General features: G+C 45.5%; 1 protein-coding gene and 1 pseudogene across 2 annotated transcripts; one reads left to right on the top strand and one right to left on the bottom strand.

The window, feature by feature from the left end:
* Nucleotides 1-3,198: 3,198 nt before the first annotated feature.
* Nucleotides 3,199-5,814, top strand: LOC133916521 (ACT domain-containing protein ACR8-like). 2 transcript variants are annotated; one of them, XM_062360214.1, is made up of 4 exons: nt 3,199-3,398; nt 3,486-4,302; nt 4,859-4,963; nt 5,129-5,814. In XM_062360214.1, exons 1-4 carry the CDS (start codon nt 3,337-3,339, stop codon nt 5,483-5,485), a joined length of 1,341 nt encoding a protein of 446 aa, XP_062216198.1. In that variant the 5' UTR covers nt 3,199-3,336; the 3' UTR covers nt 5,486-5,814. The 2 variants fall into 2 exon arrangements, with proteins under 2 accessions (XP_062216198.1, XP_062216197.1); XM_062360213.1 differs by having other exon boundaries at nt 5,126-5,814.
* Nucleotides 5,815-9,314: 3,500 nt separating this feature from the next.
* LOC133914406 (probable ribosome-binding factor A, chloroplastic) lies at nt 9,315-10,388 on the bottom strand (annotated as a pseudogene).
* Between the last annotated feature and the right edge of the window lie 1,235 nt (nt 10,389-11,623).

The following is an 11,623-nucleotide window of genomic DNA, read 5'->3' as shown; positions in this document are numbered from 1 at the left end:
ATTATGTGACTAACCGGAGTTAGATGGGGTGATGGAAATATTATTGGAGAAAATGGAAGTGTATTTCTTGTCTCATGATGCGTAGGTTAATGGAGTTAGTATGGGTCAATGACGAGGGGGGATCGGAACTAAGAAAATGGCTTAGGGCCAGACGATCGAAAAGTCAGGTGGTGATCCATACCATACACATTGAGAGGTCAAGAAGTATTGCATGGTTGATCAAGATGAAGGGTTAAATAAGTCAAAGACGATTAGAGTCAGTGCAAGTGGAGGATCGCGGGATGGTGTGACACACGTAAAGATCAGAAAGACTTACTTTTGGTGGAAGCAAAACGGAAGCCACGCTTTGAGAACCGTGTAGGACGGTTTGGTGGGTTGGCCTCAAAACCGCGGGTGATGTATGGTGATACATGTGTCACCTTTGCGAAGCTTGCGTCGAGACAAAACTATGGTGTGAAGATCCTGATGGTGTTCAGGTGAAGGAAAAAGAGTTGGATAATAAGGTCCTTATGGAAGGGTATGTGTATACGTTGTTATAGGTGTATTTGGAGATATCAAAATATCCAAGAGGATAAGGTGAGGGGGTTGGTTGTGCTGGTCCTTTAAGGCCTCTATTTGTGGTATGGAGTTAGGGTTCGAGAGAGAAGAGAAGAGAAGAGATGTGCTAGCTCTTTGTAGGTGAGCTTGTTGTCATCCTAGGCTTGTTTTGCAAAGGAGTGGCTATAATCTAACCATCTAAAGGTAATAGAATGCTTCAATTTCGTGCATCATGAGCCTCCCACGGTTCCTTGTTCATCTATCATATTCTTGACTTGATTTGCCTCCGTTTTGCCTTCTTTCGGTGCTAATCTTGATTTCCTTGTTCCCTGAGGTTTTGAACTTGTTCTTGCTGTGTTTTGGAGTGCTATCTCAAAATATATGGAGCCATTACTTCCCACGAGCTACTCGAAATCCCAATATTTCAGTTTTACACCGGTTTTATCCATCTTTTGGTAAAACTAAAAGAACTCCCAAATTTTTGTAGATCTTAGTTTGGTTCTTATTGGAATATGTTCTACACCCTTATATCTATCTTCCCTCCAAGTTTCATGAGTTTTGGTGCAGTTTTGATTGTTTTCTCTTTATTGGATCCTAAGTTGTGAAGCGCTGATTCTGATATAAAGGTTAGACCACCCCTTACATAAGTTCAGATCGTATCCCCTTGTTTGTAAGTTTTGATGAAATCTGGGAAAATAAGTTAGACCGGCCCTTGCATAAGGCTAGTTCTGTTGAGATTAGACCGTCCCTTTCATGAGGTTACGCATTACCCTCTATTAGATTGAGAGTTTTTGTTGTTTATATGGTGTTTTGCTTTGGCCTTCGTCACGTTTTGTTTCCGCTATGTTTTGGTTGATTCTTGGTGTGTATGGAGAGCTTACTAACTTGGTTCTTAGGGTCATTAGGTAATTATACCTAAGCCGACTAGAAGAGAGGCGTGCAAGTGATAATTTATCCATCTAAAAATTTAGCGAGACTTTATCCCATCTCTGATAGTCTTTCTGGGTTCTTCGTGTGCTACGTGACAACAAGGGTACGTCCTTTCCATTGAAAGTAACTTTTCAGAAAGTGCAGCTTCATTATCTTCGCTTTTAGGCATTCTGTCTGTCTAGGTTCGAAAAGCGGATAGAAAACAGCATGGCACTAATCTGGATTGTTGTCAACCAGTCTATTTGTCCTTGGAATTCAATGACCTGTTTAGTCTTTTCTATTGTGTAACCGTGACGGGTTTTTCTGACCGAGTGAATTACGCCAGTCTTTGGCCTAGCTTGACAGCTTCAGGAAGAAAAAAAAAGGCTTGTCCTGCATCTTCCAGGTGATGGTTTAGCTTGGACGGCAAGCAACAAGGGACGCGCGGTGGCATTGGCCCCATCACTCTGACTCGTCTGAACGGCGCAGATGCCCGGGGGCCACGGTTCGGTGGGAGGACCACTGGCGTAAGCCGTGATGGTGGATGCATCAGAAATCATAGTTTCGCGTGCGTGCGTGCGAGCTGTGGCAGGTGTGAACGAGCTCCGCGTGCTGGTATTCCCTGATCCGAACATGGCGGTGGTAGTAGACCCGAGTCGGCGGTATCAAGGCCCGCCGAGGCCGCGGCTTTCCTTCTACCTTTTCCGTCTCCGGCTTAAGAGCTTCCGTTTGTTGAGCCTGGGAAGAGCAACGCCAGGTAAAGGCACTTTAGATGCGGTGTTGCTTAATTGCTTCGAGTCCTCGGAATCACGTCGAACCATGTTTCTGAAGACTCTGAAGTATGGACGCCCACATAGCCAAGGGAATGTAGGAGTGGTTATCTCGCCGAAAGTTTCAGACGTTCCTTGACTTCGGATGCTTGTACTACTAGTGTCATGGGAGAATTCATACGCGCACGCCGATTGGAAAGTAGTAATGCAATGCTACTCCTACGGAACAAGGTGGAGTCCTGTCTGTACCAGTGCATTCAATGATCCAACGCAAGAAAGAAAGAAATCCGAAAAAGAGGGCCGCGCCGCGCGTGGTGCCAGCCTGTCAGGTGCCTGTGGCAGCCCCGCATGCGCGGAGCGGGCGATCCCCTTCCCTTCCCACGACAAGGGCAGTGAGTCATCACTTTCTCAACGGATCTGAGAAGCTTTTTCCACAGGGCAGCGCCTCCTAGAACATTTGACACCCGGACCCGTTGGACTAGGATCCTTTGTGGTCGGGTGGGTGAAGGCAAGTAAAATGCGAGATGTTGATGTTGATGTTGAACACTGCAGCTGCAAAATACTCTAATGATTTACGGTTCAAAGGAACAATGTAGCACTCTGTATCACCGGATTTTGTACGTCGGTTTAAGATCGAATGACTCACACGCGTTTGAATTGGTCCAACTCCAACAGTCCAACCACATACCATTCCGCTTGCCCGGTCCTCGTCCGCGACCGCGACCGCCGTTTGACTCCGCCGGATCCCGCCCCGACCAAACGCGCGCCGATCCGTGGCAGGAATCGCGTGAGATCGCGGTTTCGCCCGCCCATTTTAGACGGACGCTGCCGAGACAACCCCGGCGATCCCCACAGCCGCACCCACACAGCCAGTCCACACCAAGGGACAGCAAAAACCCACCGTTCCCGCACCCAATTTTGAACCGACGCCTCGTTCCCCATCCCCAACCAAATTTACGGTCCCTCCCTCCGACCGAACCGAAGCCTTCGCCTGCCCTGGAAAGAGGAAGAGAAACGCAAGGGGGCGCGGACAGCAAAAGGAACCATCGCGAGAGGCCGGGGAACTTAAGCGGAGCGGAGGAGAGGAGAGGAGAGGAGAGGAGAGGCTCGGGGTCCGGCGATGGAGCGGTACCATCCCTCCGAGGTGTACGAGCTCTTCGTGCGCCACATGAACAACCCGAGGTAAGGGACAGTGGGGTTTTTTTTTTCTTTTTGAAACGGCGCTTGTTCTTGGATCGATCGATCGAGCGGTTGCCCTTGCCGGTACAGGGTGGTGGTGGACAGCGGGGTGTGCGCGACGGCGACGCTGGTGCAGGTGCACAGCGCGCGGAAGCACGGCGTGCTGCTGGAGGCGGTGGCCGCGCTGTCCGACCACGGCGTCTGCGTCCGCAAGGGCTACATCTCCTCCGACGACGGCCGCTGGTTCATGGATGTCTTCCACGTCACCGACGCTGCGGGCCGCAAGGTGGCCGACGCCGATGCGCTGCTGGCCCGCCTCGAGTCCTCGCTGCTCTCCGCCGACGCATTGTCGCCGCGCCCGACGCCCACCGCCGGGGCGGCGGGGGCGCTCACCCTGCTCGAGCTCGTCGGCGCCGACCGCCCGGGCCTCCTCTCCGAGGTGTTCGCCGTGCTGCACGACCTCCGCTGCGGCATCGTCGACGCCAGGGCGTGGACGCACGGTGGCCGCGTCGCCGCGCTCGTGTTCGTCCGCGACGACAAGACGGGCGCGCCAATCGACGACGTGGCCCGGATCATGCGCATCGAGTCCAGGCTCAGGCACGTCCTCCGCGGCGGCGCCCGCGGCGCGAGGACTGTCCTCGCCGACGCCGCGGCCGTCAACCTGGACCGGAGGCTCCACCAGCTGCTCAACGAGGACGGGGAGGATGAGAGCCGCGCCCAGGAGGCGGAGGCGCCCACGACGACGGCGGTCGCGGTGCAGGATTGGGGGGAGAGGGGGTACTCGGTGGTGACGGTGAGCTGCCGCGACCGGCCCAAGCTGCTGTTCGATGTCGTCTGCACCTTGACGGACTTGGATTATGTGGTGTACCACGGCACGTTCGACACAGACGGCGATCACGCGCAACAGGTGAGGCCTCTGGCTGTTTCTTTCTCGATTGATCCCCGAGATTTTTTGAGTGAAACAGGTTGGGTTTCACATTTGGAGCTCTTGATTTTTTCCCCTTTTCTTGCGCTAAATTAGGGTCGCTATTAGTAATTTCCCCATTCACCTATTTTTCTTGGTTTGGAATTCCTGTCATGAATCTCGATGTTTACATGGGTGATTGATTATGTGTCATTTTTTCACTTTTACCCCACTTTTCACTTTTGTTTTCTTTGATTGTGTTTCTTGTGTGAGCTCAAAGTTAACTGAGTTCTGTTCTTGATATTTTCTTCTGTAACTTGTCAGGTTAAAATGCAGGGAATAGTTTTATTTGCCTTATTAGATTATTCTTCTTCGAAATTTCATCCGTGCATAATGAGCAGTATCCTGCAAAAACTAATCGAAATGCTGCTGCTATTGTATTCAGACAGTATAAACTTACTTACGCCTGCTAAACCATTCATTTTCGTCTCTGAACCTGTTTTGAGTCGGTTGAATTAACCAAGCTAACCTGATTGCCTGTTGCTTTGTTTGGCCGCAGGAGTTTTACATCAGGCGGTTGGACGGGCGGCCAATCAGCTCGGCGGGCGAGAGGCGGCGCGTGATCCAATGCTTGCAAGCGGCCATCGAGAGGCGCAAATCCGAGGTGCGTGATCACTGAATATGTCCTATCTCCTTTCCTTCACCTCCCTCCAGAATCCCCAGCGCAAAGACTCTTTCTTGCTGCCCAACTTTCCGCTTCGCCACCACGTGTGAGGCCGAAACCCCAGCCGCGCCCTTCTGAGTTCTGACTCGATCCTCTGTGCAGCAGGGCGTGAGGCTGGAGCTGCGCATCACCGACCGGCGCGGGCTGCTCGCCTACGTGACGCGCGTGTTCCGGGAGAACGGCCTCTCGGTCACGCACACCGAGATCAGCACCAGGGGCGACATGGCCATGAACGTGTTCCACGTCACCGACGTGGCTGGCCGCCCCGCGGACCCCAAGACCATCGACGAGGTGATCCAGAGAATCGGCACGGAGAGCCTCCGGGTGGACGAGGAGCGGTGGCCGCGCCTGTGCTCGACGGAGGGCGACGCCGGCCGAGGAGGCGCCGCCGGGCTGTTCTCGCTGGGGAGCCTCGTGAGGAAGAACCTGTTCAACCTCGGCCTCGTAAGATCCTGCTCGTGAGGACAGTGTCCACGTGTGCCCGATGGGATCCTTGTGTAAATATGGGATGGTGCAAGGGCTAGTTTGTAAATCGAGTAGGCGTTTTTAATTACCGTTTCTAGGTTCAGCTGCCACGTGCACAAAGTAGTAGTAGAAATGAAATGCTTTAGAAGTTGTTGGTCGGCAACAGCTTTAGGACTTCCTTACAGCTGGCGGGTCAGGTATCCATCTCCCTTTTACATGAAAATTGACAGTTGGGTGCATATAATAAGATACTCGTAGCTATGTAGAGTTGTACTTGTACATAATATGGACCTTGTGATATAACTTAATGTTTGACTTACATTTCACTGGAAGTGTACATTAGTGTCGATTCTCTTGGTCTCATTCACTAGCACTTGTGGTATGCTATACCATGGAGCAATGTTTCAAAGATCATCATCAGTTTAGTTTGAATATTATATTATGCAGTAAAAAAACATTTCATACTGTGCCATGAAGCTCTATTTGACTAGTTGTATTATGCAGGGGAAACATAAGCTAGAGAAAATAGTCCGTAAAATTCATAAAGAAACATCAGTAGTCATTGTACCTTGGATATTGTTTGTGTTTGTCTTAGTGAAAAAGGGAACACGGGTTAATACCTTGTTTCGAAAAAATAAGACTACTCCGAATCTTAAATCCATCCTTGTGTAAACTGAACATATTCGTAAAACAAAAAGGGGTCGCAGCTGGAATTGTTACCTTCTTTTAGCCTATAGCAGAATTTCTACTATTGATTCATTAGGCGCTGCCAATATGGCCAAACAGGAGTACTGATCTTTATCAATTCACATCGAAAGTCTAAATTGAGGTCATAAGAAAGATTAATCAATGGAGTGTGACGATTGTTTTGACAAATTTCATTTGAACTTTCGACAGATCAACAGCCGTTATCAGAAATCCTCCATAAGAACGCCCTATTGGTCCAGAAACACAACAATTTCTCTCCAGAGAGCATTCTTCAACGTGTTTACCGACAGCGTTTTGCTATCAGCTCAAAGAAAAAACCATTTGACTTTCCAACAACTGCATTGGAATCCAAATGGCCTCTGACTCTGAGGTGTCCCCTGCAGTGAGATAAGAAACCAGGAAAAAAAATACTTCAGCTATCATCACCATCAGCTATCACCACGCATGCCGCCGTACGTAACACACACCGGCCGGGGGCCGGGGCCTCGCTTTCACGGGAACTTTCGCCGTTCACTTTTCTTCTCGAAGGCACCACCGGCTGCGGATTGGTTTCCTCCCGATGATCGATGCCGACGCAGTGTTTGGTTCTGGATGATACTTATATGGGATGATACTTGATATATTATTATATTTATATTTTGTTAGATAAATGGTAATAATTTATTTAGAAAGAATGATACAGATTTTAGAAATACTTTATTAACATGTTGAACCATTCTATATGAAAAAATTGGTTGAACTATCTCGTAGATGCTCTGTTAGCTTATGTAATTACATGTACTTAGTGATAATTAGTGGGTATTAAAAACAATTAACTATGTATTAGTTACAATTAGATGTTATTAGCTATAATTAAGTGTTATTATAGGTAATTAGCGATAAATAGTGACATGTTAAGCTATAATTAACTAGCAAGATGGTTCATGCTAATAGTGCAGCTAGCCTCGCTATAATTTTTGTCATAATAACTTTTGATTAAAAATTAGTCTCTTTAGTTTTTTTTAATGAGGTTAGCGTCATTTAGTTACAAAACACATAAAACTAGAAGAAATAAAAAATTATGTTCATAGAAGAGAACATTATTTATGCTCTAAATTTGTATCCAAATTGTATATATGTATTGGTTTGATTCATATATTTTTTTGATCAATTACTAAAATCGTATGTCAGGTATAGGTAGTCTAACTAAAATTAGAAAAAGTTTGCCTTGCCTGCTGCCTGCTTAATGCGACAAACTTGAGTTACATGGTGCTTCTTAACCTATTATCTTAATAAGAATTTTAAATATTTTCATTATTTTTTATTATAAAACTTAGCTATTGATTAATTATATTTACACAGACTCTTTATTTAGGTATTTGATTTTTTCTAAGACTATATTCGATATGTATCCTTCTTTTTTTCTATTCTAACCCTAATTTCAATTATTATTACTTTTATTTTATTTGGACTCTTTATTTAGATATTTTGTTTTTCAATCCGTATGAAAATCAAACTACTAACTTTACATATATTTTAATTTCGAATTTAGCTATTTATTAATTGTATTCAAGATTGACTCTTTAGTTAAATATAGACCGTTAGATGTTCATAACAATAAGTGTTATATATACTTTTCTTTTATCTAATTAACATGGTAATTTTCCGACCTGGAGAGCAAACATGGATACTCATTTCCCCCTTAATTATTAAGAAAATAGATTGTAATTAGTACTAATTAAAATAATTATTGATAATTATAATTATAAAATGATGATATTATAAAATAAATTAAGTTATAAATAGATATAGTTCTTATCTTTTTAACAACTAAACACATTAATATGTACATCCATATATTCAACCAAACGCTCTCGTATATCATTTCAGACATTGAACCAAACATACTACTTGTACACTCTTATCCAAAATCATCTCATCCATCCTAAACAATATCATCATATTTAACTTCTACAACCTACCAAACCGTATCTAACTTAACCGAGTCATGCATGTTGAACGAACTGGCTTTAACGCTGGCAGCAAGAAACGAAAAGGAACCCAACCAGGCAACCGCTGCTGACCTACCGCCCAACTGCCGTGGATCGAACCAAACCTGCTACGAGCGACGCAGATCACCATTGCTTTCGGAGCAGCTGTGACCTGTAGTAGATCAACATGGTCCACATTTTTTAACTAGTCATGTACCTATACGTTGCAACAGGAAGCTATAATTTGCTTTTAAGACGTAACATGTAAAAGAAGTTACTATCTATAGCATTATATACAATGCACCATAACATATCCATGATCATACTGATAACATGCTAATATTTTTTATTCGTTAGCATCAACATTAACACGATATGATTCGACTTTAGATTGCAATGCTGGAGACAAAATGTGCTTTTAAGTATAATTTCATCGCATGGAGGTGCGGAGATGAGCAATTATCTGTGCATATCTTCCATGGGAAAAACATGTACTGAAAGGGAAGAAGAAATAAACACGAGCACAGAGGATATATATGTGTCTCAAATATTGTCTCATAGTGTCAGATGCATTTGTCATTTACTTTGTTGAATGTTAAAGTAATGCAAGTAAGGAGTAACAAATTAACAGCTTAAAGCCAGAGTTTTATTCTAGATGTTACTTTAAATAACAAGGAAATTGGTTCAATATGTATGTCGTGCTATCATCATATTATTTCCATAGTGTTTAATATTTTCAGTATATCATTTATCTTGGGAAATAATAAATGCTGAGCCTAAGTTGATTTAAACAAATAGGTATGATTTTATAAAAGATCACAAACTCAATGCTAATTGTTTAATTTTTTTTTACTTGCCAACGGTTATTGGCAACTTAATTTTCTCTTTCTATGACTTGCAAAGTAGTTTAACCCAATGTGCATACACATTAAATCAACTATGATTTCCTTTCCGACAATATGCAAAAATAGAATAATATTCTAAAACCATGATACTTGAAAGGATAAAGGGTTACTATAAATCTCTAAGCTTATTGTAAAGTGTTTGGTCATGGCCTAAAATTTACAATGAATAGAATTTTTAAAAGGGCACCTGTTGTGTTCTGATGAAGGATGAATATCGACCAAGTTCTAAGAAGACACAATTGGCTATTTTGCATAAATGATATTCTCCTCATCTGGCTTGTCTGTGTCCCAATCACCATCTGCTTCTGATATATTTGAACCTTTTGTATCTTCTTCTCCATCTTTTCCTTCTTGCTGCTCCCTTCCCTCCCTTAGTTTGTCAAGTATAGCAAGGATCTACGAAGATGGCAAGCTCTGTGAGAAATTTTCTTAGTGGGATGATTCGTTGTGTTGCAATACAGCTCCTACAGCCCATCAAATTGTTCATTTTATAGAGTTGTGACATAAATCTGAAAAGTTTCCAGAAATTGAGCTAGTTGCCTCGCAGTCTCGCACATGGGCTTATGATTCTTATTCACATAAAGCATAAGGATAGTTCAAAAAACACGGTCTCTGTGCTGCAACTTGTAAGTGAACAGTAGAACAGAAATGATGATAAGTGTATCATAGGGGGTATCTGTATGGCTACCAAACTTTGAAGTTTCGACATCTCTAAAATGCAGAGCAGAACAAAATTATTCCATGCAAGTAGTAACACATCAATGTCTGATAAAACAAAATAAGTTTGAATTGTACCATGCTTCCACGCACCATGGACTCATCCTCCATGAACCGTCTCCCGGGGGTGAGGCGCAACCTCATCCGCTTGCCTATCTGGCTTCTGATGTACTTGTCTTGGCCTTGAGTCCCTCGATGGCCACTTTCTTCCCCCTATAGTCCCCAAACACGGACACATACTCCTTGCACACCTGCACACATCGAAATTCAGATCACATGCTCTCGTCATTTGAGGGCGTAACGGGTGGACGACCTAACCTAGAGGTCATTGGACAGCTTGATGTCGGTGATGGTGGTAAAGGAGGAGAGGTAACGGTCAACACCGAGCGCGGCCTCGAGGAGCACGGCGCGCTGCAAGATGGGGTCACGGGTGAGCATCTCGATGAGCTCCCATTGGATCTGCTTCGTTGCCATATGCACCCGCTGCTCCTTTACCGTGCACCGCACCGCGCGTAGTGACATGTGCGGCGGTCGCACGAAAACCGGCCACGTGATGAGGGCGAGAAGGCATGGCGGTGCGAAGGGGCGGTATGGGAACATTGCTAGAAGCTTCGATCGGCAGAGACCGCTGGTGTGAGCAGGGGTGGATCTACCATCTCAGCGACCTCTGGCGGCGACGGGCGCTTGGCTGGAGTTCTAGGGCTAGATTTTAGGAGGCGACGGTGAAAGAGGAGTGGGAATTTTCCTATGAAGGAGGACGCGAGGGAGGGTGTGGGGGAGAGAGCAGACGGAGGGCACGCGGAGCCTCGGACCCAGCTATCAGAGGAAAATAGATGGAGAGGGTGGTAGGACGTCCTGCCTGGGTACGGGAAACACTATGTATTTCCTAAGTAGTAGAGATTCCTCGATCTCTCCTTGGTGCGAGAGAGAGAGAGAGAGAGGAGAAATCGGGTTGAAGGTGTACGTACAAGAATTATAAATCGGCATTGATTTGGGCTGAGCCATTGCGTTCGTTGCGGTTTGAATCTGAGAGAGCGACCAATGGTTGTGGTGGAGTCCATGGGCTGCAAAACGTGCGGGAAACCACCTTGTGAGCATTAGATTCAGTTATTCTCAATTCCTAACTGCAATGAGCAATTACTGTGTCCATTGGGAAAAGACACATTTCGTAATCCTAACTTCTACCTCTTCACATTGTATGTATGCAGCATTGATCAATGGAACACAACAACGAATTCATTCTCTATTTTCTCGAGTTCAATCTCTGCCTACTCAATTCTTTTTTTGAATTGTTTTTTTACTGTCTGTCTATTCAATTCTACTTGCAACCGTGAGAATGGGTTGGAAGCTTTCTGCGATTTCAAATTTCTTAACGATAGCTAGAAGATTAGAGATGGCCAATTTAGTGTCCTTTGCCCAACCTACTTGTACTATATATAATTAAGACTTCCAGCTACTGTGGTTGACAGTATAGATAGAGAAGAAGAAATTGTCTGAAAAGAAGTTCTGATGTTAACGCTTTCGGTGACACAGGAACCAGGGGTCCCCGAGTCCCAAGGCCAAATCAGCAGTTTGCCACGTGACGCCCTATCATCTCCGCGAAGTACGAGAAGACTAAGTCCCGGGAGAGGGTGCTCGGGGCCATGAACAGTGGTCCCCGAGTACCCGAGTTCCCCGATAACCCGAGAAGATCAAGTGCTGGGAAGAGAGTGCTCGGGGCTGTGAACAGTAGCCCCCGGGCACTCAAGTCCCCTGACGACCAGAAAAGCCAAGTGCCGGGAAGGGGGTGCTCGGGGCCGTGAACAGTGGTCCCCGAGCACCCGAATCCCCCGAGG

The sequence above is a fragment of the Phragmites australis genome, chromosome 4, assembly GCF_958298935.1.
Source record: "Phragmites australis chromosome 4, lpPhrAust1.1, whole genome shotgun sequence".
NCBI lineage: Eukaryota > Viridiplantae > Streptophyta > Magnoliopsida > Poales > Poaceae > Phragmites > Phragmites australis.
The sequence above is the reverse complement of the archived record's forward strand: the minus strand, read 5'-3'. Positions and strand labels throughout refer to the sequence as shown.